The sequence below is a fragment of the Salvelinus alpinus genome, chromosome 18 (genome assembly GCF_045679555.1).
Source record: "Salvelinus alpinus chromosome 18, SLU_Salpinus.1, whole genome shotgun sequence".
NCBI lineage: Eukaryota > Metazoa > Chordata > Actinopteri > Salmoniformes > Salmonidae > Salvelinus > Salvelinus alpinus.
The window spans coordinates 24156041-24182934 of NC_092103.1; the positions used below are offsets into that span (position 1 = coordinate 24156041).

At 43.7% G+C, this 26894-nt stretch overlaps 2 protein-coding genes across 5 annotated transcripts in view; both read left to right on the plus strand.

The window, feature by feature from the left end:
- The window catches only part of LOC139544042 (breakpoint cluster region protein-like), a 124936-nt gene extending 111348 nt beyond the window's left edge, over positions 1-13588 (plus strand). Inside the window, exons 17-23 of one of the 2 annotated variants that reach the window (XM_071350728.1) lie at positions 768-827; positions 1048-1157; positions 4414-4553; positions 5200-5334; positions 8413-8518; positions 9067-9229; positions 9312-13588. In XM_071350728.1, the coding sequence (XP_071206829.1) occupies positions 768-827; positions 1048-1157; positions 4414-4553; positions 5200-5334; positions 8413-8518; positions 9067-9229; positions 9312-9401 (804 nt within the window). In that variant the 3' untranslated portion in view covers positions 9402-13588. Of the gene's footprint in view, positions 1-767; positions 828-1047; positions 1158-4413; positions 4554-4838; positions 4880-5199; positions 5335-8412; positions 8519-9066; positions 9230-9311 lie in introns of those variants that run through there. The other variant, XR_011668796.1, reaches the window with a different exon arrangement.
- A 170-nt stretch (positions 13589-13758) lies between these two features.
- Positions 13759-26894, plus strand: part of LOC139544043 (cytospin-A-like) — a 43824-nt gene continuing 30688 nt past the window's right edge. For 2 of the 3 annotated variants that reach the window (XM_071350729.1, XM_071350730.1), the window contains exons 1-8: positions 13759-14006; positions 19360-19552; positions 19684-19846; positions 19932-21625; positions 23315-23522; positions 25813-25886; positions 26143-26312; positions 26387-26672. In XM_071350729.1, the coding sequence (XP_071206830.1) occupies positions 19397-19552; positions 19684-19846; positions 19932-21625; positions 23315-23522; positions 25813-25886; positions 26143-26312; positions 26387-26672 (2751 nt within the window). In that variant the 5' untranslated portion in view covers positions 13759-14006; positions 19360-19396. The remainder of the gene's footprint in view (positions 14007-19359; positions 19553-19683; positions 19847-19931; positions 21626-23314; positions 23523-25812; positions 25887-26142; positions 26313-26386; positions 26673-26894) is intronic. The other variant, XM_071350731.1, reaches the window with a different exon arrangement.

The following is a 26894-nucleotide window of genomic DNA, read 5'->3' on the forward strand; positions in this document are numbered from 1 at the left end:
TTTAGCTTGTGATCCTCACACACTTCTCAGAGCGAGCGTGGCAGGTGTGTGTAGGGTGAAACAGCTTTCCTGGACCACTGGAGATCATTATCGACTGGGCTGTTAGGCTACACACAGAGACAGGATACACACCTACTGAGACTACAGCTCTACTGACGGAGGAAATGAAAGAAAGAAAGAGGAACAAAAGAGAAAGAGGAGGAGAAAAGAATGAGAGGGTCAGTATGGGCCTGATAGGAGCATCTACCACCAACTCCCTCATACCACAGAACATGTACACTAGACTGAAGCCAACTGGGTAAAGAATATCTTACTAGTTTGGAGACTTTGTCAGTCTCTCTACACAGAGATCCATGACAGGTGAAGTAGTTGAGGACAGAGGAGATGGGATGCAAGGCCTGCACTCTGTTGGCCAGACACTGCAGCAGTGTCAGTGTGGAGGACACTATGGAGAGGGAGAGGGGACAGGAGGTCTCCAGCCTGGGGCGACCTACTGCGGGGGGGGTCAGAGCCATGGAGGTGTGTACGCAGTGCCCTGCTGAGACGCATGGTAACCCCACTCACTGATAGGACAACTGATGTTCAATAGTTTGACAGAAACAAATGATATATACGGGGAGGGGAATTTGGCAAGTGTGCGTGTGCGTGTGTGTGCATTGATGATGGTAGCCTAATGTTGGTGTTTTCTTGTCTGTATGTGTGTTTGAGTCTGTTAGTGTCTGTGTGTATTGGTGTACTAACCAACCATCTGGTTTTTCTCCCTCCAGCTTGATCCCCAGACGCTCCAAGCCAAAGACTGGCAGAGAACGGTCATCCCCATGACCGGGGTGAGTGTGTGTGTGAGTGTGTCGGCACCGTTAAAAGGAGGAGTCTGTGTTTGTGCCATGCCATGTGATCCTATAAATGTTGGTTGTTAACTCTTATCCTTAACTCTTATCCTTAACTCTTATCCTTAACTGATCTGCTTCTTATCTTTACTAACTAACCATCTGTTGTCATTGTAAACTGGTTTAAACTGTCATTTCACCCTTTCTCCCATTGCTTCAGATGGAGGTAAATCTTTCTATGAAGTTTACCAGCCGAGAGTTCAGTCTGAAGAGGATGCCGTCACGGAAACCCATGGGCGTGTTCGGAATCAAGATTTCCACAGTGACCAAGTGAGTTCAATATTCCCCTCATATAAATATATCCTGAGCACACTCTCTGACCACCTACAGTTGATGTCAGAAGTTTACATACACTTAGGTTGGAGTCATTAAAACTCGTTTTTTCAACCACTCCACAAATGTCTTGTTAACAAACTATAGTTTTGGCAAGTTGGTTAGGACATCTACTTTGTGCATGACACAAGTAATTTTTCCAACAATTGTTTACAGACAGATTATTTCACTTATAATTCACTGTATCACAATTCCAGTGGGGTCAGAAGTTTACATACACTAAGTTGACTATGCCTTTAAACAGTTTGGAAAATTCCAGAAAACAGCTTGGAAAATTCCAGAAAACGATGTCATGGCTTTAGAAGCTTCTGATAGGCTAATTGACATAATTTGAGTCAATTGGAGGTGTACCTGTGGATGTATTTCAAGGCCTACCTTCAAACTCAGTGCCTCTTTGCTTGACATGATGGGAAAATCAAAAGAAATCAGCCAATTGTAGACCTCCACAAGTCTGGTTCATCCTTGCGAGCAATTTCCAAATGCCAGAAGGTACCACGTTCATCTGTACAAACAATAGTACGCAAGTATAAACACCATAGGACCATGCAGCCGTCATAACGCTCAGGAAGGAGACACGTTCTGTCTCCTAGAGATGAACGTACTTTGGTGCGAAAAGTGCAAATCAATCCCAGAACAACAGCAAAGGACCTTGTGAAGATGCCGGAGGAAACAGGTACAAAAGTATCTATATCCACAGTAAAACGAGTCCTATATTGACATAACCTGAAAGGCCGCTCAGCAAGGAAGAAGCCACTGCTCCAAAACCGCCATAAAAAAGCCAGACTACGGTTTTCAACTGCACATGGGGACAAAGATTGTACTTTTTGGAGAAATGTCCTCTGGTCCGATGAAAAACAAATGGAACTGTTTGGCCATAATGACCATCGTTATGTTTGGAGGAAAAAGGAGGAGGCTTGCAAGCCGAAGAACACCATCCCAACCGTGACGCATGGGGGTGGCAGCATCATGTTGTGGGGGTGCTTTGCTGCAGGAGGGACTATTGCACTTCACAAAATAGATGGCATCATGAGGGAGGAAAATGATGTGGATATATTGAAGCAACATCTGAAGACATCAGTCAGGAAGTTAAAGCTTGGTTGCAAATGGGTCTTCCAAATGGACAATGACCCCAAGCATACTTCCAAAGTTGTGGCAAAATGGCTTAAGGACAACAAAGTCAAGGTATTGGAGTGGCCATCACAAAGCCCTGACCTCAATCCTATAGAAAATTTGTGAGCAGAACTGAAAAAGCGTGTGTGAGCAAGAAGGCCTACAAACCTGAATCAGTTACACCAGCTCTGTCAGGAGGAATGGGCCTAAATTCACCCAACTTATTGTGGGAAGCTTGTGGAAGGCTACCCGAAAGGTTTGAGCCAAGTTAAACAATTTAAAGGCCATGCTACCAAATGCTAATTGAGTGTATGTAAACTTCTGACCCACTGGGAATGTGATGAAAGAAATAAAAGCTTAAATAAATCATTCTCTCTTCTATTATTCTGACATTTCACATTCTTAAAATAAAGTGGTGATCCTAACTAGCCTAAGACAGGGAATTTTTACTACGATTAAATGTCAGAAATTGTGAAACTGAGTTTAAATCTATTTGGCTCAGGTATATGTTAACTTCTGACTTCAACTGTATATGGTAACCATGCAGAAAGCCTGCTGTAACACAGCCAGAGAATCTCTCTGAGGAAAGGAGGAGGGAGAAGATGGGGAGGAGAGGAGGGAGGTAGAGGGACGGACAGGACCCCCTGTGGAGATTGTGAGCCTTTCAATCCAGATAATCCCAACTACATTCCCATGTCACCACTCACTCACTCCCCCATGCCACATGTCTTTACTGGAAAATACACACAAGCTCTGAGGCCCTAGGCATACAATTAGTATTTAGTTAGTCTAGAATCATACCAGACACTAATACAGACCTGTACACTATACTTGCTTAGGGTAAATGAGGGAAATACCTCCCAGCTTGACCTAGTTCATGTATACTGAATATACTGTGTAAGTCTGACCTAGTTCATGTATACTGAATATACTGTGTAAGTCTTTGAATCTTGAGTGGTTGTAATTTAGTCCTAAATCAATATAAACAAAGATGTTACTCTTAACGTGCCTTTTTGCCTTGTATGTCCCTCCACCAGTAGATCTCCCTTTTGCAGCAGTTAGATAGATAGTGATCTTTTATGATCTTGTAAGTATTATTGGTTGTGGCTACTACTACTCTACACAGACTCCTATGTGTGCACACTTTGGTGATGCATACTTTGGTAGTGTCTATCTATGGAGAGACTGTCTTAATGGCCCTTGGCATGGGGCACTGAGCAGGCACCTGGCAGGCGGTGTACCCATCCTCAGACAGTCCCTCAGTTGTCCCCTGGCCTCACCTGGCATGGCCTGGCAGCATGCTCTGCAGGGCGGTTGGCAGCAGCGGCACTGTCACTATGGGCAGTAGGCTCAGGGTAGAGTGGGCAGTGGGCACACAGACAGACAGAGGGGAGTGTGGGAGAGAGAGAGAGAGCAGTTGAGGTTAGGTTTGTTGCCAATGTTGGTGAGTGACGCTAATGAGGATTGCTAGTAACGAGAGGACTAATAAGGTTAAACAGCATGGCCAGTTAAGGCTGGAGAGACAGCATGTCACCAATAACACCAACAGAGAACAAACATCACTGCAGAGCTGCCTGCCACTGCCAGCTCGACCTGCGCGCTGTAGTCCGTGAACTCACAACAACACACACAGCGGTAGTTGTGCATTTTGTCGCCATGATAATAATAAACATGATAAAGTACGAAGTCAATGTGTGTTTATATTTTGCATTCACATACTACAACAATGCAGCGACAGCCAGCAGTACACCTCATTGTCAGTGGGAATGTTTTTTGTTGTTTTAATAATTGCTCACACATTTTTGATACTATTACATTTAAAGATGCAATTAGTGTGCAACTGTGCATCCAACAGAAAAATATCCCCATGGTATGTTATTACTTAATTGTCTGTCTGTCTGTCTGTCTGTCTGTCTGTCTGTCTGTCTGTCTGTCTGTCTGTCTGTCTGTCTGTCTGTCTGTCTGTCTGTCTGTCTGTCTGTCTGTCTGTCTGTCTGTCTGTCTGTCTGTCTGTCTGTCTGTCTGTCTGTCTGTCTGTCTGTCTGTCTGTCTGTCTGTCTGTCTGTGTATTTCCCCATGCCAGACGGGAGCACTCCAAGGTGCCCTATATCGTCAGACAGTGTCTGGAGGAGATTGAGCGGAGGGGGATGGAGGAGGTGGGCATCTACCGGGTCTCAGGGGTAGCTACAGACATCCAGGTCCTGAAGGCTGCCTTCGACACCAGTGAGTACCAAGGCCTTACTTCCCCCTGGCTCCCCCTCTTAATAAAGCCCTGGAAGTGGGAATAGGCTACAGTATAGCATATGGCATACTCTCTGTGGACTTTCTGTAGCTTGGTGGAACCAGCCTTGATACGTGAAGTGAAATACAGTAATGAATGCGGCAATCAGGCCGCTTCCATCAGGCTGGTTCCATCAGGCTAGCCTCTCTGTGCACTCCCTTGTAAATTCAAGTCTATTGGACTGACTACTGTAGAATCAATGTGTCTTACCCTGCTCTGTCCCCTAGGTCAACTTCTGATTATGGTGCTCCGTTGTTGGGAATCATGGGTACATTTTCCATATGTCAAGTGCTTAACCCAGTTTATTTTCTTGTGTAGGCTTACTAATTCCTATGTGTGGGTGTGCTAGTGTTAGCATTTTGTGTATTTGTGTGCGTGTGTAGGAACGTTTGTGTGTGCACTCGTGTGTGGTGATTTCTCTGATTATGACATTTACAGCTTAGTTTGGGGGGTATGTTGCGTTCTCAGCCAATGTCTTACTGCCAATGATCTGAAGTGCAGTGTGTTTTTGTGAATGGCCTCCCCATCCGCCGTTGCCATGGCTACACTTTCTACCTGTCTTTCTGAGCATTGCCATCTTTCCCACAGACAACAAAGACGTGTCTGTGATGATGAGTGAGATGGATGTGAACGCCATCGCCGGGACTCTGAAGCTGTACTTCAGAGAGCTGCCAGAACCCCTCTTCACTGACGACCTGTACCCCAACTTCGCAGGAGGCATTGGTCAGTCACAGGCCTTTGACAGGGCCAACAGCCACTTATACAGTACCAGTCAAAACCTACTCATTCCAGGGTTTTTCTATATTTTTACTATTTTCTACATTGTAGAATAATAGTGAAGACATCTAAACTATGAAATAACACATATGGAATCATGCAGTAACCAAAAAAGTGTACATTCTTCAAAGTAGCCACCCTTTGCCTTGATGACAGCTTTGCACACTCTTGGCATTCTCTCAACCAGCTTCATGAGGAATGCTTTTCCAACAGTCTTGAAGGAGTTCCCACATATGCTGAGCCCTTGATGGCTGATTTTCCTTCACTCTGTGGTGATTGTGGACGCCAGATAATCTGATGTAGCACACCATCACTCTCCTTGGTCAAATAGCCTGGAGGTGTGTTTTGGGTCATTGTCCTGTTGAAAAACAAATGATAGTCCCAATTAAGCGCAAACCAGATGGGATGATGTATCGCTACAGAATGCTGTGGTAGCCATGCTGGTTAAGTGTGCCTTGAATTCCAAATAAATCACTGACAGTGTCACCAGCAAAGCACCATCACACCTCCTCTTCCATGCTTCACGTGCGAACCACACATGTGGAGATTAGAGGTCGTCCGATTAATCTGCATGGGCGATTAATTAGGGCCGATTTCAAATTTTCATAACAATCGGTAATCGGCCTTTTTGGATGCCGATTATGGCCGATTACATTACAATACACGGAGAGACTGCGTGGCAGGTTGACCAACTGTTACGCGAGTGCAGCATCAAAAGGACCTTGTGGCTGCAAGGAGCCATGGTAAGTTGCTAGCCAGCATTAAACTTATCTTATAAAAAACAATAAATATTTACATAATCACTAGTTAACTACACATGGTTGATGATATTACTAAGTTAACTAGCTTGTTCTGCGTTGCATATAATCAATGCGGTGGCTGTTAATTTATTATCGAATCACAGCCTACTTCAACTTCGCCAAACGGGTGATGATTTAACAAAAGCGCACTCGCAAAAAAAGCACAATCGTTGCAACCATAACCATAAACATAACCATAAACCTAACCATAAACATCAATGCCTTTCTTAAAATCAATACACAAGTATATATTTTTAAACCTGCATATGTAGTTAAAATAAATTAATGTTAGCAGGCAATATTAACTAGGGAAATTGTGTCACTTCTCTTGCGTTCAGTGCAAGCAGAGTCAGGGTATATGCAGCAGTTTGGGCCACCTGGCTCAACTGTTGAAAGGCCATTTATTCCTAACAAAGACCGTAATTAATTTGCCAGAATTTTACATAATTATGACATAACATTGAAGGTTGTGCAATGTAACAGCAATATTTAGACTTAGGATTGCCACCTGTAACGGTTCCGTATTTCACTGAAAGAATAAACGTTTTGTTTTCTAAATGATTGTTTCCGGATTTGACCATATTAATGACCAAAGGGTCATATTTCTGTGTGTTTATTATATTATAATTAGGTATATGATTTGATAGAGCAGTCTGACTGAGCGGTGGTAGGCAGCAGCAGGCTCGTAAGCATTCATTCAAACAGCATCTCTAAGCAATGCTTGATTCTCAGCGCTGTTTATGACTTCAAGCCTATCAACCTCCGAGATTAGGCTGGCAATAAATACTAAAGTGCCTATAAGAACATCCAATAGTCAAAGGTATATGAAATACAAATGGTATAGAGAGAAATAGTCCTATAATTCCTATAATAACTACAACCTAAAACTTCTTAACTGGGAATATTGAAGACTCATGTTATAAGGAACCACTAGCTTTCATAAGTTCTCATGTTCTGAGCATGGCACATATTGCACTTTTTCTTTCTTCTCCAACACTGTGTTTTTGCATTATTTAAACCAAATTGAACATGTTTCATTATTTATTTGAGACTAAATTGATTTTATTTATGTATTATATTAAGTTAAAATAAAAGTGTTCATTGTTCATTCAGGATTGTTGTAATTGTCATTTATGCACAAATATATAAAGAATCGGCCGATTAACCGGTATCAGCTTTTTTTTGTCCTCCAATAATCGGTATCGGCGTTGAAAAATCATAATCGGTCGACCTCTAGTGGAGATCATCCGTTCACCTACTCTGCGTCTCACAAAGACACGGGGTTTGGAACCAAAAATCTCAAATTTGGACTCATCAGACCAAAGGACAGATTTCCACCGGTATAATGTCCATTGCTCGTGTTTCTTGGCCAAGCAAGTCTCTTCTTCTTATTGGTGTCCTTTAGTACTGGTTTCTTTGCAGCAATTTGACCATGAAGGCCTGATTCACGCAGTCACCTCTGAACAGTTGATGTTGAGATGTCTGTTACTTGAACTCTGTGAAGCATTTATTTGGGCTGCAATCTGAGGTACAGTTTACTCTAATGAACTTATCATCTGCAGCAGAGGTAACTCTGGGTCTCCCTTTCCTGTGGAGGTCCTCATGAGAGCCAGTTTCATCATAGCAACTGCGCCTGAATTTTTTTTCAAAGTTCTTGAAGTTTTCTGAAATGACTGATCTTCATGTCTTAAAGTAATGATGGACTGTTGTTTCTCTTTGCTTATTTGAGCTGTTCTTGTCATAATATGGACATAGGCCTATTTGGTAAAAGACTATCTTATGTATACCACCCCTACCATGTCACAACACAACTGATTGGCTCAAACCCATTAAGAAGGAAAGAAATTCCACAAATTAACTTTTAGCAAGGCACACCTGTTAATTGAAATATATTCCAGGTGACTACCTCATGAAGCTGGTTGAGAGAATGCCAAAAGTGTGCAAAGCTGTCATCAAGGCAAAGGGTGGCTACTTTGAAGAATCTCAAATATAAAATATTGATTTGTTTAACACTTTTTTTGCTTACTACATGATTCGATATGAGTTATTTCATAGTTGTGATGTCTTAACTATTATTCTAGAATGTAGAAAATAGTAAAAATAATGGAAAACCCTTGAATGAGTAGGTGTGTCCAAACTTTTGACTGGTACTGTACCTATAGTATTATCATGGTATAACTTAGCACTCAGGTTAATGTGTGAATCTCTGTCTCTCTGTCTGCAGCCCTGTCTGACAGCGTTGCCAAAGAGAGCTGCATGCTGAATCTACTGCTGTCACTGCCAGAACCCAACCTGGTCACATTCCTCTTCCTGCTGGATCACTTGAAGAGGTACACACAGACAGACACACAGTCATAGAGCTACCACAGTCATAGAGCTACCACAGTCATAGAGCTACCACAGACATAGAGCTACCACAGACATAGAGCTACCACAGTCATAGCGCTACCACAGACATAGCGCTACCACAGACATAGAGCTACCACAGACATAGAGCTACCACAGACATAGAGCTACCACAGACATAGACCTACCACAGTCATAGAGCTACCACAGACATAGAGCTACCACAGACATAGAGCTACCACAGTCATAGACCTACCACAGACATAGAGCTACCACAGTCATAGAGCTACCACAGTCATAGAGCTACCACAGACATAGAGCTACCACAGTCATAGAGCTACCACAGACATAGAGCTACCACAGACATAGAGCTACCACAGACATAGAGCTATGTACAGACAAACACAGGCATTTAGAGACAAGCAGATCCCAAACTCTTTCTTTGAATAAGTAAAACGGTGATTATTAGGTCCTTTCACTTGGTGTATTACCATGAGCCGCCATTCACCCTCTGTCTCTCCCTGCTCCCCAGGGTGGCTGACAAGGAGAGCATCAACAAGATGTCACTCCACAACCTGGCCACAGTGTTTGGCCCCACCCTGCTGCGGCCTGCAGAGAAGGACAGCAAGATCCCCACCAACCCCACGCAGCCTATCAGCATGGGAGACAGCTGGTCCCTGGAGGTCATGTCACAAGTAGGCGATATAGTCTCTGTTCCTCACCCCATCTCTCTTCTTTGATATTGATGTCCCTCTAACTGTCCGTCTGTCCCTCCAGGTCCAGGTGTTGCTGTACTTCCTCCAGCTGGAGACCATCCCCACGCCGGACAGTAAGCGTCAGAGCATCCTCTTCTCCACCGAAGTGTAGAGTGTTCCACAGGTTCCCATCATGAAGACAATGGGGGAGAGAGGGTGAGATGGAGACGTCGACTCAAACTGAGTCTACAGTACAGTATGTCCGTTTGGGAAGGCTACTGAGAGTGAGAATGGCCTTTGCTGGACTGTAGCAGGAGATGTATTCTGCACTGATTCTGGACAAACCTTGCAGAGGGCGCCACCACCCCTCTGAGAACAAGAGGGTGGACACCAATCCTCTGTTGTACCACACATATCTGATGACGATAACGCATTAATACATCACACCCAATAGCCAGTGTGACTCTTTGTGCCTCTCTGACGCAACATATCCTCCTCTCCTCGCTCTGTCTCTTCGCTCTCATGTCGAAGCTCCACAGCTTGTGTACAGTGTACGGAATGAATGCCACTACTGAACATGCCTGCTGCAACCATAAATGAAACACTTCAATTTGAGTCTGATCAGCATGTAGGGGAAAAGAGTGTCCAAGGTTTTTTTTTTTTTTTTTGGTGCTATTGGCTCCTGCTTTGTAGGCAGAAAAACAGGCAGAGCCTGCACAGCGTTGTGTTTAGCCTTTTCAAATGTTGAGTTATTTCTTAATCCACTGCTGAAGAGATTCAAACCGTATGTTTTACACATGATACATCAGGACCACAATGCTACGAGAGTTATGTTGGAAAGGAACATCTGGGTTTCTCTGAAGACTTTTAAACAGGAACATCCAGAGCTGTCAGGATCACCAGTCTATTTGTGTGTCCCAGGAATCCACCACTCACAACATCAAAAAAGTGTTTACAAGGTAAACAAGCCTTGGACAAAGGCAGAGACAGGGAGACTGCAACAAAGGCATTTGTGAAATAGGAACAGTTGACAGAAACAGATTATCTATCAATTATAATAAGACTGCCTACAGTTTGGACCATAAAGCAATTCCCCCTTTTTGTGTTCGTTGTGTTTCAAGTAGTCCTCAGCTTAAATACCCAGGAAGCAATAGATGTTCTAACATAGGAGTTTGTCTGCATTCATATCCTTAGTCCGGAGATGTCCTCATGGTAACATCGGAGATCTTGCCAAAATGATCTGTTGTTTGGGATAAAATAAAACTATTGTATTTACAGATACAGTACAGTATGTACATAATCATAATGCTATAATTGTTTTATTTTACTTATTTTAACAGTGTAATAATCATTGTTATGATTATAATTTATGAAGAAGAAAAACTGGGGGGGGGGGGCAGAAGTCTACATGTTTTTTTCTATGTGTTTGTTTTGATTTGATGAAGGTGGTATAGGTTACAGACTTGAGTCCTGGAGGTCTGAGGTGATGGGAGATCATATGCTGCCTATGTAACCAGGATGTAGCCTTGTTGTGGGAATAACTGCAGTTTTGTCCAGCCTAATGTTAGCCATTTATCCATCATGAAGGTAAGACTCCATCTTTGAATGCCAATGTCACAACCCCTCTTCATCTGTTTGAGTGTTCCAGTCCCCAACCACCCACCCTGAAATATTGATGTGTTACTGAAGTAGGATACAAAACAGTACATTTAGTTGTATACAGAACAACAATAACATGTTTCCTCTCTACAATTTACAATAATAACATGTTCCCTTTATACAACTTACAACAATAACATGTTTCCTCTCTACAGCTGTGTTGGTGGAGACAGTTATTCTCATGAAAATGAAAAGAATTAACCTGTTTCAAACAAGTTGCGCTAAATTGTGGGTGCTCTACATCTTATCCAAAGTGGACCATTCTGTTGATGTTATGAAGGAATACTTGTTTATCTTCTTTTCAATGAAAGTGACCCATCCTTTTCTCACCCATATTTATGAGGGTGGCTGGACAGCTGTCATTAACTGTCCTCTACACCCTTCCTTAAGCTCTTCTCCCTCCTGGTCTGCCTGCTAGTAACCCACCAAAGGGCCATGGAAAAGAAAATGCTCTTAGAATATTTTGTTTGGAAGGAAAGAAGAGAAGATTATATTAGAATGGTTTTCATTTCAGTACCTGCAGGCATGCAGGCCTGTTTGATTAAAGTTATTTTCTTCTGTGTGTTGTCATAAACATATTGTTATATTGGGCAGCAGGATGTTATCGACCAACAAGTGTTTTGGTTTTGATAACCAAGCTTAAAATATGTTATGATATTTCATTCTGGCTGGATAATTGTTAACAAGTAATGTGTTTACTAACTCAGTCTGTACTACTGTCTGCACTACTGAGATTTCATGAAGAACTCCGACATTTTGAAGTTAGCAGAGACATTTCCGACAGTTTTGACTGTCAGTAGCTAGTGTAAAATCTGGCATCTGAGTGTGTGGTTGTACATGCAACATTCATGCGCACACATGCGTGAGTGAGTGAATGAAATAATGGGACGATTTGCTGTAAAAAAGTAGAATTAAGACATAACAATTAAAATCCTGACTTATCCATATGCTAACATATCAATTAAATCAGCTCCAGTTAATAGCCATAGTCATAATTTTAGTAACACATTTTGTCCTAATATATCCTCACATGTCCCATACACATAACTGTACATTGGAGGAAGCCATTGATTATGAGCGAGAAAGGCAGTGCATTCACCATTCATTTGGATCTCTTTGATTTATATAATTAGTGCTCAATGTGACATGCTCTGCTCCATTGTGCCTCCGCGTTATAGCTTTTATTCAGAACGTATGCCGTGGATTTCAATGTGTCAGTGGAATTGCTGTAAGGGGACTTACTGGGGTGCTGTAGTCTCCCTCGCCTTTTGAGAAAACAGATCTGTCCTTAAGGCACCTATTTTGAGACCAATACATGAACGTAGAGTTTGGTATCGCACTTCATGGTACTATTAGCCCGTGTGGGAGATCTCATCTGAATATTATGATACCAAGCTAAGCCCAATTCATTTTTGCAATCATACGAGACAGACACAGAAATGCTTGGTCAATAACCCTCACTCTGCCTTAGCTCTCTCAACATTAGCAAAATAACTAATTTTCAGCTTTTCTGTTCCAGTTCTGTGTAAAATGAAGTCTACTGTATTTACGGAGATGAATACCCTCATCTGAAGGAAAATATATTAGTAGTAGCAAAGTGGCAAAGTGGTATCTATACTTATACTATAAAATTCACTGTCATGTTATCTGACTCATATATAGATAATATCTCTCAAGGCTCTATGCTATGCTGTGTATCGTTCATTTGCAAGATGTCCTTTGTTTTTTCAAATAACTGCCAAACAGTTTGTAACCATCTGTTGTCCTAACTGTAACTACTGTATGTATCAACATGTCACTAATCCAAAACATGATCTCATTTGGAGGGGCTTGCACTTTCAGTTCCTTTTGGTTTTACTCCAGACTGCCCACTGTGATGCTTTAGGACATTTTCTGTGGTTTGGAAAATATTTGCAAGGAAAGATGAAGGTTATTTGAGTTTATATAGGTTAGTCATCTCTCTAACCTTGTTTTATGGTTGTACAATATGTATTGTATGTATCATACTAGAGACATTGGGTTCTTAGGTTTATTTATTGTGATGTTCATCAAAGTTTGGGCAATACATTTAGGATTAATCATATTAATAAAACAGTTGAGTAATTAGGCTTCAACTGAAAGAGAACTTGGTTATTGATTGTCAGTGTGATTCTTCATAGGGCTAGTCACTTACCCTGCCTCTTTCATAAAAAAGTAATATATGTCAACATAAGATTATTCTAAATATGTGTACTATGTTTTAAAGTCTAAAAATATGGAATATATTACTCTATGTACGACTTTAGCATTTCAGTGTATGCATACTGTATGATGAATGAATATTCATTCTTTCAGTCCTTGTAAGTTGACATGAGCCTGGCAATAGGTTATTATAATTCACTCCCTTATTAAATGTATTTTAAATGACCTGAAACCATATTTTGACATCTTGGGAATATGTGTGTTTTATTCCACATTTTCTAGTTAATTGTGTGAAGCTAAAATGATGGTACTTGCTGGTCATCCACAAAAAAATACATTTGACCTTTTTTCTGTTTTTCAATTTAGATTTATTTCCTTCTGGTCAACATACATGTTATGTCATGACATGACAGTTTGTAAAAAGGGATACTGTAGTTTGAGAAAAATACATGTTTGGAAGGCATTTGCAGCCTCTGTTTGTACACAAAATGTTAAATAAAATCGCTATCTATGTAAAAATATGGCAATGCCTTATATCTTCAATTGAGCATATCTTGACCTGGACCCTACTAGATTTTACAGATCGCATACATATCACCGCATCACAGATTCACTACATGTCGTTATTATCACATTTTATCCTCGACATGTGCATCAGAGAATGCCTAGGCCCCTCATCGTAATGGCCCCCACCATATAATTTGCTACATTCCAAAAAGGACGTGGAGAGGGATCTGTCAGGCGACGTCCCACAATTCCAACCATTAATCGGGAATGCTCGCTCTACGGTGCTCATGCTGTGTGTGTCCTGTCAATGGAGAAAATTAAGGGGCAGGGACGCTGAGGATGGAGTGCATGAAATGACCAATAACTGCATATTGTAACTTCAAACCGATGGTATCCGAGTCATTCGATTATCTCTACCAAAGAATTCCAGGTAAAATGTGTTAGATGTTTTTCAAATTGTGATTGCTTGTGTGTAACTAGCTAGCTACATGTATTGTAGGTGGCTAGCTAGCTAGCTAACGATTTAACGTAGCTAGCTAACGTTACAGTAACTTCATCGAGCCAGCAGTGTCTGATAATTACAATGTATAGAAACAATACATATCTACCTAGCTAACTAAATAGTATGCTAGATAACAAAATACAATAACATTACTGTTGTCTTTTCATTTCGTTAGCTAGCTACTTTCATCCCCCCTAACAAAGATGAGAAGGGTTAGGGTAAAGAAAAATCACTCGTTTTGACCAAATTGAGACACAATTTATATTGCAGCCATACTATCACATTGCATAAAGTCAGAATAGGGTTGACATCATAGTAGTGTGTTCTGTCAGCCATGGTAGTGTGTCCACTATCAGTGACCTGTCAAACTATTTATCATTCATGTGATGTTTCACACTATGTGAAGGAGATGTATCTCTTGAGTAGTCATGCTCATTTAGCTGCAACCACCAAATATATATTGGGACTGCCAGTGACCTTTTGTTGTGATCATTACATGTCACACTAAGCCTTATTAGTTTGCTACTTCTAGTGCCATTCTGCACCCTGGAATAGATTGAGATTAATAAATAGTAACTGGCATGAAGAATCATTTGACATGGTGCAGTAAAAATCACAGTCTGGCAAGCAATTAACATAGTTTATTGAGCAGACAACTGGTATTGACTTTTGCTGCCTGCAGCACATTCCGGGCCACACAATGTCCCCAAAAATCCCCAACATTCCTCCAAACCTGCGTGAGGTCCCTGGACATGGGGGAAGGGGTTTCAGCTTGTGTTATTAAAGCTATGGGGGAAAAGGAGAAGAGAGGAGGGCCAGTGTTATAGGGTCATCGTTTTTAGGAGCAAGATGAGGAATTTGAGGCAGTAGAGAGACTATCCAGTCAGTGTGGTTTTATTCTCTCACGCTGTGTATGCATTGAAACAGTCAGCCTAAGTGTATTGTGGAGCAGCAAATGTAGCCTATGCCTGTTCTCTATCTATGTAACCGTAGCATGGACAGTGAATCCGCCACTGCTAAATGCATATAGGGGAAACACTGGAATCATGTTCTTCTTGCGTTATCATGTTTTTCTGGCCTTGTGGATGATCTGGCTTTCGTGACAATATTCTTTATGTATTCCTCTTCTGTGATGCTCAACACGGTGTTCTGCAAATTAAACCTTGATATGATATGAGATCTGTCAGGAGCCATCTGGTGCTGTAAATAATGGTGCAGCTGCTCTCTTAAAACAGACAGAAGTGTTTTGAAAACCTGGCACCTCTGCATCCTACCCCTGCCATAGTGAACAAGGTTCATCTGTGGTATTCAGCAGGGTTAGGGCATACAAGCAGTTGTTACTGTCCTGTGTGAGAGACTGAGAGTCACACTCAAGCAATGCTCAATCTGTTAGTCAGCAACTAACTTGATTGTATCATTCATCTGCTCTCTTTTCTTCCGGCTCCACATATCAACCCCCCCCCCTCCCATCCGACCTCTGTCTCTCTTTGCTTTCTAGAGTTGTTTCCTGGTGGTTGTGTCAAACTTTTGTCTGTTCTCCACCCTCAGCAGCACCAATCTATATAGGCCTTGTACAAACCATACTATGCATTCATAGTCCCCCCTCACTTCCTCCAGTATCTATTTGGTCTGATTTAGTATTGGCTTTAATTAGGTCAATAGGAAATTACAGTCAGCCAGACTCAGTGGGGATCCAAAGACACCAGTCTAAGCTCAGACTTTTACCCAGTCAGTGGCTCACTCAAGGTCAGGCTCAGTCATTAGACGCTGGCTCACCCTTGGGCTCTCCGCTGTGATCATATTCTTTTCAAATTAGATTTTAATCTTAGGCAACTGATTCAAGTTTTAGGCTGAGAGTGCATTGAGAAAGCTTTTAAAAGAATAGGCTACATTTCAGAACAACAGTTGCATTTTATGTTGCAGTTAACAGGTAAAGCTTTTTAACACATGGACTTGAAACAACAGAAACACTGCCCTTTAAAATTGCTGAGTTGGCTATACTTGTTCCGTTGTCTGTGTGTGTGTTACTCCCTCATTTCAAATGAAGAAAGTATGTCCTACACACAACACTGAGTTATGCTAGTGCATACTGAGTGGTATTACCCTGTCGTCCCATTCCCTCTACTCTTCAACTCCAGAATTCCAGCTATGGTATAATTTTCTAGTCTTATTGTCCGATCCATCTTCAGCGCAAACATTTCTACCTCGACGCCCTGGTACTAATATCATAAAGCTCACCATGGCCAGCCCAGGATGTTTATTGACTGTAGCTTAGGCTATGTATTTCCTTTTTTGGTAAAACAATTAGACTAGGCTAAATTCTTCTGGTACTGATACTTTATCATAATACTTCACTCTACAGAAGGAGCCTGAAAGATGAGGTTTTCACAACTGCCACCAATTCTGATTCTGGCTGCATCCTCAGTAAGCCTTTCTAGAAACTATCTGACTCAGGGTGGTGTTGATATCCTGCCTCTTGTTGTTTGAACATGATGCACTACAAGGATACTCCCTGTTACTGGATGCCCCAACTCAGTCAGTGAACCATGTGGGTGGGCAGATGTCTGTTAGGTTGGGTGTGTCTCTAGACATCTAGTTGCTTTGTCTACAGTTCAAACGGATCTAGTTCAAAGATAAGGGAAGGGGGCTGGGGAGAGGAAATGTTATGGTTACTATGGGTATACCTGTCTTTGTAAAAATGTTCAAAGCTATCTTGTGTGGTTTTGCAGGGTAGTGGTTATAATGGTCCAGCTTTATCTGTGGTATGAATAGACTGATCTGGGAATGGGGACTTACAGACTGTTCGTCAGTCAGGCAATATGTGCTTCAGTCTAGGTGATGAAGATCAATGTGAATAATCAGTCTTATCTTGAAGAAAAAGAGGGTCGCCATCTTAGACATAAGCCAACTGAAAGTGAGTGTTTTTCCTCATTGTCTGGGCACCGTTATAGGCCTGCACACACAGGCTCCTCATGCCTCGTAAGGCCCAGTCGACCTGCCCAGACCACCATTACTGCTGCAGCTACAGTACATGTGATGTTGTGATAAGAGGCAGCTACAGTACAACCTCCTCGTGATGTTGTGATAAGAGGCAGATACAGTTGAAGTCGGAAGTTTACATACACTTAGGTTGGAATCATTAACTCGTTTTTCACTAATTTCTTGTTAACAAACTATGGTTTTGGCAAGTCAGTTAGGACATCTACTTTGTGCATGACACAAGTAATTTTTCAAACAATTGTTTACAGACAGATTATTTCACTTATAATTCACTGTATCACAATTCCAGTGGGTCAAAAGTTTACAAGCACTAACTTGACTGTGCCTTTAAACAGCTTGGAAAATTCCAGAAAACGATGTCATGGCTTTAGAAGCTTTTGATAGGCTAATTGACATCATTTGAGTCAATTGGAGGTGTACCTGTGGATGTATTTCAAGGCCTACCTTCAAACTCAGTGCCTCTTTGCTTGACATCATGGGGAAATCAGCAAAGACCTCAGAAAAACATTTGTAGACCTCCACAAGTCTGGTTCATCCTTTGGAGCAATTTCGCCTGAAGGTACCACGTTCATCTGTACAAACAATAGTATGCAAGTGTAAACACCATGGGACCACGCAGCCGTCATACCGCTCAGGAAGGAGACGCGTTCTGTCTCCTAGAGATGAACGTACTTTGGTGCGAAAAGTGCAAATCAATCCCAGAACAACAGCAAAGGACCGTGTGAAGATGCCGGAGGAAACGGGTACAAAAGTATCTATATCCACAGTAAAACGAGTCCAATATCGACATAACCTGAAAGACCACTCGGCAAGGAAGAAGCCACTGCTCCAAAACCGCCATAAAACAACCAGACTACGGTTTGCAACTGCACATGGGGACAAAGATTGTACTTTTTGGAGAAATGTCCTCTGGTCTGATTAAATTTTTTTTATAGAACTGTTTGGCCATAATGACCATCATTATGTTTGGAGGAAAAAGGGGGAGGCTTGCAAGCCAAAGAATACCATCCCAACCGTGAAGCACGGGGGTGGCAGCATCATGCTGTGGGGGTGCTTTGCTGCAGGAGGGACTGGTCCACTTCACAAAATAGGTGGCATCATGAGGGAGGAAAATGATGTGGATATATTGAAGCAACATCTGAAGACATCAGTCAGGAAGTTAAAGCTTGGTTGCAAATGGGTCTTCCAAATGGACAATGACCCCAAGCATACTTCCAAAGTTGTGGCAAAATGGCTTAAGGACAACAAAGTCAAGGTATTGGAGTGGCCATCACAAAGCCTTGACCTCAATCCCATAGAAAAAATTGTTTTGCAGAACTGAAAAAGCGTGTGCGAGCAAGGAGGCCTACAAACCTGACTCAGTTACGCCAGCTCTGTCAGGAGGAATGGGCCAAAATTCACCCAACTTATTGTGGGAAGCTTGTGGAAGGCTACCCAAAATGTTTGACCCAAGTTAAACAATTTAAAAGCCATGCTACCAAATACTAATTGAATGTATGTAAACTTCTGACCCACTGGGAATGTGATGAAATAAATCATTAAATCTACTATTATTCTGACATTTCACATTCTTAAAATAAAGTGGTGATCTTAACTGACCTAAGACAGGGATTTTTCTAGGATACATTTTTTTCACAGAAATTGTGAAAAAATTAGTGTAAATGTATTTGGCTAAGGTTTATGTAAACTTCCGACTTCTTCAACTGTAGCTACAGGCCTGAGACCTCCAGTCACACGCCTCGTGTGCTTTCAGATCTGCATCCAATGACCACTCCCTCGTGTGAGTCAGTGTCTGAGAAGGATGTAGTGCTGGCTGGCGTTTGAACATAAATAGCATCGACCACAGCACAGAAGAACTGTAAAGTCATTTTGTCCGTACTCCAGACTAGACAGCAACTCCTTAGTTACTAGCTAGCCCATAGATGACAGACCGTGTTCTCCAAAGAAAACTACTGCCACAGGCATCACGTAACTAACTGGATTTTTAAAAAGGCAATCTAGGCTAATTGCTTATTCTGGAAATTGATTTAAAACAAATGATTTACAAACTAGTTTTTAGACTGTTGGGCTGCCTACTATAATTCTTGTAGTTGTAGGCTGCGTTTTGTGTGGGTTCAATATTTACGTTAGTTGTAAGAGGTTGTTCACTGATGTTAATTATGGCATAATAATGAAATAGTTTTTCCTCTGACTGAGAAACTAGAAACCCTCTGTGATGCATGCGTTACCACCTCATCCTGTTATTAACTCCTGTATGCTTGTGTGTTTTTGTTCCACACAGATTGCATTGTAAATGTCTGAGAAACCTAGAGCCCAGTATGAGGAAGACGACCAGGCCAGTGGCCGGCGTATCCAAAGCCACGGCAGCAGGCACTAAGGCCCAGACTGGGGAGAGAGTCAAGCCTGAGGGCGCCAACATGGGCACAGCCGGCAAGAATACGGCCAAGACCTCCTCTACTGCACCACTCTCTAAGGTACAAATGCAGAAGGCACATGCAAATAACCGTGCATGCACTTTGGCTACATACAAAGAGCAACCATGAAGCCAATTATCTTTATAGGTCCAATAGGTGGTGTGTTAACTATCATCTTTCTCTTTGGCCAGGCGAAGAGCAGCGATGACTTGTCATCAGCAACAACAGTAGGCAGTGGAGCCTCTGCTGGGATCAGCACTGTTGCTAAGTTCAAGAAGACTAGTTCTGCCCACTCTTCAACCTCTTCCACTACATGTACCAGCAGCCCAGAGGGCAAGACAAAGACTAGCTCAGGTACATCAACCATAGAGCTACAAACAGACTACACTCTGGTTTGTGATTTAGCTCTAACTTCTTTACCTTCAATAACGTGTTGTAGTGTACTCCTCAGGCAAGCGTGGGACCTCCTCTGTGGTGAAGGAGCCCGGTTCATCCCGGGAGGGCCTGCGAGAACGCTCCAGAACTGGCACCGCCAGCAGGAAGCTCTCCGGACCCTCGGATGCCTTGGCACCGCCCAAGAGAGTCCGCAGCCGGGCCATGACTGAGTCCGAGTCCCGTATGAGCAAGTCCAGGTCGGATGGGCAGCTCAGCAATAAGACTGTCCTGGAGAGCAGGGTGAAGGACCTGCTGGGCCTGGCCAAGAGCAAAGACGTGGAGATCCTCCAACTGCGCACCGAGCTGCGGGCCGTCCGTGTCCAGCTAGGCCTGCCTGAGGAGGATGGGGGGAGCAGAGAGAGGGGCGAGGGAGAGGAGACTGCTGAGGCTGAGCCCCCACAGGAACAGAAGAAAGAAGCCCCTACTCCGCTCATCTATACAGACGTTGAGTCCACCCTGCTCTTGCTGCAGGACCAGAACCAGGGGATCCGCGGGGAACTGAACATGCTAAAGAGTGAGAACCGCATGCTGAAGGACCGCCTCAATGCCCTGGGTTTCTCCCTGGAACAGAGGCTGGACTGCTCCCTCAAAGCCCCGCGAGACTCCTGCCTCAGCCCAGAGCTTCCCCCAGCCAGCGGTGGCAGAGATGGAGGGTTCCAACGGGCCTCTTTTCAACATGGGGTCTCCCCGCACAGCTCTGCCTGCGGCTCCAATGAAGACCTTCTGGACCCCCGGCGAGCCATCTCCCCTGAGGCAGCCGACAGCGAGTGCAGCGAAGCCTACCAGCCGATCACCTCCAGCGATGACGCCCTGGACGCCCCCTCTGGTTCTGCCTCTGCCTGCTGCTCCTCCTCTGAGTCAGAGGGCGGGCCACCGAGTCACTGCGAGCGCTCCCGTAGAGGCAGCAATGGCAACACCAGCGAGGTGTCGGTGGCCTGTCTAACGGAGCGCATTCACCAGATGGAGGAGAACCAGCACTGCACCTCTGAGGAGCTCCAGGCCACACTACAGGAGCTGGCCGACCTGCAGCAGATCACCCAGGAACTAAGCACAGAGAACGAGCGGCTGGGCGAGGAGCGGGTCATCCTGGTGGACTCCTTGTGCCAGCAAGGTGACCGGCTGGAGTTGTACGGCCAGCAGATGGACTACTTCCGGGGCCTGCTGGACGAGCACCGCGTGGCCTACGCCCCGGTCGACGAGGAGGACACTAAGAGCAGCCGCTACCTGGAGCTGGAGCGCCGCTACGTGGACCTGACTGATGGGACCCACTTCGAGAGGGAGCAGCTGCTGGGGGTGCAGCAGCGCCTGAGCGGGGCACTGAAAATGGCCGAGCAGGACAACGCAGAAGCCCAGGGCCTGATATCAGCGCTAAAGGAGAGGGTGCACATGGCTGAGCGGCAGGCTGAGATGGAGCGCAGGGATAGGGCAGCAGCGGCCACAGAGCTGGAGGTCCTGAGGGAGGCGGCCGGGGGGGAGCAGGCGGAGTTGGCTCGATGCAGGGCCCAGCTGGAGCAGGAGAGACAGAGGGTGGCTGACCTCTACTCCATCCACAATGCCGGGGACAAGATGGACATCCGCCACCAGCTGGAAAGCGAGAGGAGGGACAAGGAGAGGGCAGAGGCGGAGTCTGCTCAGCTGCATGTGGAGCTGGACCACACCCGTGACGAGGCCGCCAGGCTGGAGGACGGTATCAGCAAGGTCACACATTCTCATATGTAACATATTTTCATTTCAGATTCTCCATCAGTCTTGTGTTAGTATTTTACCCAATTCCTATGTTGGTATGTGCGTGCAGTAACAGTCAAAAGTTTGGACACGCCTACTCATTCAAGGGTTTTTCTTTATTTTTAATATTTTCTACATTGTAGAATAAGACATCAACTATGAAATAACACAAGGAATCATGTAGAAACTAAAAAAGTGTTCAACAAATCTAAATATATTTTAGATTCTTCAAAGTACCCTTTTTGCCTTGATGACAGATTTGCACACTCTTGGCATTCTCTCAACCAGCTTCATGAGGAATGCTTTTTCCAACAGTCTTGAAGGAGTTCCCACGTATGCTGAGCACTTGTTGGCTGATTTTCCTTCACTCTGCGGTCCAACTCATCCCAAACCATCTCAATTGGGTTGAGGTCGGGTGATTGTGGAGGCCAGGACATTTGATGCAGCACTCCATCACTTTCCTTGGTCAAATAGCCCTTACACAGCCTGGAGGTGTGTTTTGGGTCATTGTCCTGTTGAAAAACAAATGATAGTCCCACTAAGCGTAAACCAGATGGGTTGGCGTATTGCTGCAGAATGCTGTGGTAGCCATGCTGGTTGTGTACCTTGAATTCTAAGTAAATCACAGACAGTGTCACCATCAAAGCACCATCACACCACCTCCTCCATGCTTCACGGTGGGAACCACACATGCAGAGATCATCCGATGACCTACTCTGCGTCTCACATAGACACTGCGGTTGGAACCAAAAATCTCAAATTTGGGCTCATCAGACCGAAGGACAGATTTCCACTTTCCACTTGCTCGTGTTTCTTGGCCCAAGCAAGTCTTTTCTTCTTATCAGTGTCTTTTAGTAGTGGTTACTTTGCAGCAATTTGACCATGAAGGCCTGATTCACGTAGTCTCCTCTGAACAGTTGATGTTGAGATGTGTCTGTTACTTGAACTCTGTGAAGCATTTATTTGGGCTACAATCTGAGGTGCAGTTAACTCTAATGGACTTATCCTCTGCAGCAGAGGTAACTCTGGGTCTCCCTTTCCTGTGGCGCGTTCCTTATGAGAGCCAGTTTCATCATAGCGCTTGATGGTTTTTGTGACTGCACTTCTTGAAATTTCCCGAATTGACTTACCTTCATGTCTTAAAGTAATGATGGACTGTCATTTCTCTTTGGTTATTTGAGCTGTTTTTGCCATAATATGGACTTGGTCTTTTACCAAATAGGGCTATCTTCTGTATACCACCCCTACCTTGTCACAACACAACTGATTGGCTCAAATCCATTAAGAAGGAAAGAAATTCCACAAATGAACTTTTAGCAAGGCACACCTGTTAATTGAAATGCATTTCAGGTGACTACCTCATGAAGCTGGTTGAGAGAATGCCAAGAGTGTGCAAAGCTGTCATCAAGGCAAAGGGTGGCTACTTTGAAGAATCAAATATAAAATATATTTTGATTTGTTTAGCACTTTTTTGGGGGTTACTTCATGATTCCGTTTGTGTTATTCCATAGCTTTGATGTCTTCACTATTATTCTACAATGTAGAAAATAGTAAAAATAAAGAAATACCCTTGAATGAGTAGGTGTGTCTAAACTTTTGACTGGTACTGTATATGACACGTGTGCTCATGCATACACCTTATGTATCCCATTCTCCCGTCAGCTGGAGGAGAACTTCCGTGCGTTTCGTGATGAGGTACAGAAGCAGCTAGCAGAGCAGAAGCGGGCCCTGGCACAGCAGTGTTCTGAGCTGGAGGAGAGGGACACTGAGGTCTCAGACATGAAGGAGACCATCTTTGAGCTGGAGGACGAGGTGGAGCAACACCGAGCCGTAAAACTCCACGACAACCTCGTGATCACAGACCTGGAGAGTGAGTGGTGGATGGACACTAGTTTGCATCCCAAATTGCACCCTATCCTATAGGGCGTTCACTCACTGCTGTACAATGTAGAGAAAAACAGGGTAATTCAAGAGGGTGCTACGAAATTAAATGTCAAAATGTAGTTTTCTTTTCCCTATGTCGTTAGATTGTTCTCTACAATATTATAAGCTTAATATACTAGTACCTGACAGTGTTGCTGTGACCATTGTTAGTTCGGACTGCCGCTCTTGGTCTTGTGTCCTTCATATGTGGTGATGTGAGGTAGTACCGTTTGGAGGTGTTTCCGCTGGTTGGACCAATCAAAATCAACTTGATGTCTTTGTCGTTTTCACATCCAGATCCTTGGCTGTCATTGCCTATAACTGCAATCAATCTATGTGAGAGGGGCTGTTTCTATGGCGATTTTACAGGGAAAGACTCAGAAATACACAAAAACAGGAACAGATTGTCTTCGCAGAGGGTGGATATTGAAATTCAGTCTTGGTTTTGTAAATAAATATATATTTAGTCCCTATTTAGTTTTGTATTCAGCGGATTACATGTTTTCACTCAAACTCAAGCTTGTCAGGTGACGTTTTGAAGTTATCGCCGTTCTGCCGTGGAGCAGCGCCCACTTTATGATCATGCCTGTGATGACATTGCATTCACTCAACATGCTATATTCTCAGAGTAAATCGCTGGTAACCTTTGAACCATATACATATGCATTTGGAAAGTATTCAGACCCCTTCCCTTTTCCTACATTTTGTTACACGTTACAGCCTTATTCTAAAATAGATCAAATTCATTCTTTTCCTCATCAATCTACACACAATACCCTATAATGACAAAGCGAAAACAGGTTTTAGACATTTTTGCAAATGTATTTTAAGTTTTTTTTAAACACCTTATTTACGTAAGTATTCAAACCCTTTGCTATGAGACTCGAAATTGAGCTCAGGTGCATCCTGTTTCCATTGGTCACCTTTGATGTTTCTTCAACTTGATTGGAGTCCACCTGTGGTAAATTCAATTGATTGGACATGATTTGGAAAGGCACACACCTGTCTATATAAGGTCCCACAGTTGACAGTGCATGTCAGAGCAAAAACCAAGCCATGAGGTCGAAACATTTGTCCATAGATCTCCGAGACAGGATTGTGTCGAGGCCCAGATCAGTGGGGAAGGGTACCAAAAAATTTCTGCATCATTTAAGGTCCCTAAGAACACCGTGTCATTCTTAAATGGAAGAAGTTTGGAACCACAAAGACTCTTCCTAGAGCTGGCACCTAAAGGATTCTCAGACCATGACAAACAAGATTCTCTGGTCTGATGAAACCAAGATTGAACTCTTTGGCCTGAATGGCAAGCGTCACGTCTGGAGGAAACCTGACACTATCCCTACGGTGAAGCATGGTGGTGGTAGCATCATGCTCGGGATGTTTTTCAGCGGTAGGGACTGGGAGACTAGTCCGGATCGAGGGAAAGATGGACGGAGCAAAGTACAGAGAGATCCTTGATGAAAACCTGCTCCAGAGCGCTGGGGGCGAAGGTTCACCTTCCAACAGAACAACAGGACCCTAAGCACGCAGCCAAGACAACGTAGGAGTGGCTTCGGGACAAGTCTCTGAATGTCGTTGAGTGGCCCAGCCAGAGCCCGGACTTGAAACAGATCGAACATCTCTGGAGACCTGAAAATAACTGTGCAGTGACGCTCCCCATCCAACCTGACAGAGCACTTTTGCAAAACATTCTACAAAGTTTTTTTTTTTTTGTCTTTATGGGTTATTGTGTGTAGATTGATTGAGGGGGGGAAACTAATCAATTTTAGTATAATGCTGTAACGTAACAAAATGTCAAGGGGTCTGAGTACTTTCCAAATGTACGGTAGAGAAATGAGGTTTGGATTTTCTATTGAATGGACATATTAGTATAAACCTTGAATGAATGCATTAATTTAATTAATTAATAATTGTGTGAACACACTATATCCTATTCCCTTCCTAGTGCACTACTTTTGATCAAGGCCCATGGGATTCTGGTCAAATGTTGTTCACTTTTTAGGGAATAGAGTGCCATTTAGGAGACACACATCAGTCAGGAAAAGGGACTAGGGGGAATAATATGCTCATCCAGAGAGTTCACCAACGATGCTGGACCAATACTGAATCATATACCAATGATAAAGCTGCTGTGACCACCAGGTGGCAATGTGGGACCATTACTACACAGCCTAGTCAGACAGTTTATCCCGTCTCAATTCATTCATTTAATTATTCATACTCTCTTTTTCTTTTAGACTCCGTCAAAAAACTGCAGGACCAAAAACATGACATGGAGCGTGAGATCAAGATGCTGCATCGAAAGCTACGGGTCAGTTTGGGGAGCTAGAGGAATACGGAGTCCTGTGCCTCAGCTGTATCTCAGCTTGTATTGAACATCCGGTGAAGACATTTCACCCAGTCATAATGAAAATTTGTCTGCTGGTCCATAGCATTAGCCCATGGGTGCATCCCACATGACACCCTATTCCATATAATGCTCTGGATGAGAACGTCTGCTAAATGACGTAAATGTAATGCACTACTTTTGACCGTGGTCCATGTCCGGTTCATATCTCCCCTTGTAGGAGGAGTCTATGGAGTGGCGTCAGTTCCAGGCCGACCTGCAGACGGCGGTGGTCATCGCTAACGACATCAAGTCCGAGGCTCAGGAGGAGATTGGGGATCTGCGGCGCCGCCTTCTGGACACACAGGAGAAGAATGAGAAGATGAGCAAAGAGCTGGAGGAGATCAAGAAGTATGTGGTCTTTGTGTGTGTGCCAATCTCTCCCTGTGTCAAAGATATTGACGATATGTTATCTGTCTCTATAGGCAGGATGAGGAGAGGGGCAGGGTGTATAACTACATGAATGCGGTTGAGAGGGACCTAGCTGCCCTGAGGCAGGGCATGGGTCTCAGCCGACGCTCCTCTACCTCCTCTGAGCCCTCTCCCACCGTCAAGACCCTTATCAAGAGCTTTGACAACGCCTCCACTGCAGGCCTTGTCCCAACCTCCCCCACAGCAGCCGTGCCAGCAGTTACCACAACGATTGCCCGTACACCCCTCAGCCCCAGTCCTCTGAAAACCCCACCCGCTGCTGCTATCTCTCCCATACAGGTAAGAAACACACACAATGGTAGACCAGTAGTTTATAAGCACTCTGAATCAGGCCACCAGGCACACAGGCCCCTTCCGAAAAGAGTTTGTCTCTAACCCCATTCTGATTGGTTCAGCAGATGTCAGGTTCCGCTATCATTCCTTTAATGTGGTTCCCCTGCCTCAGCCCTGTCTTTCTAGAACTACTATGAGAATTCCAATTCAGACCCCTGCAAGACCTGA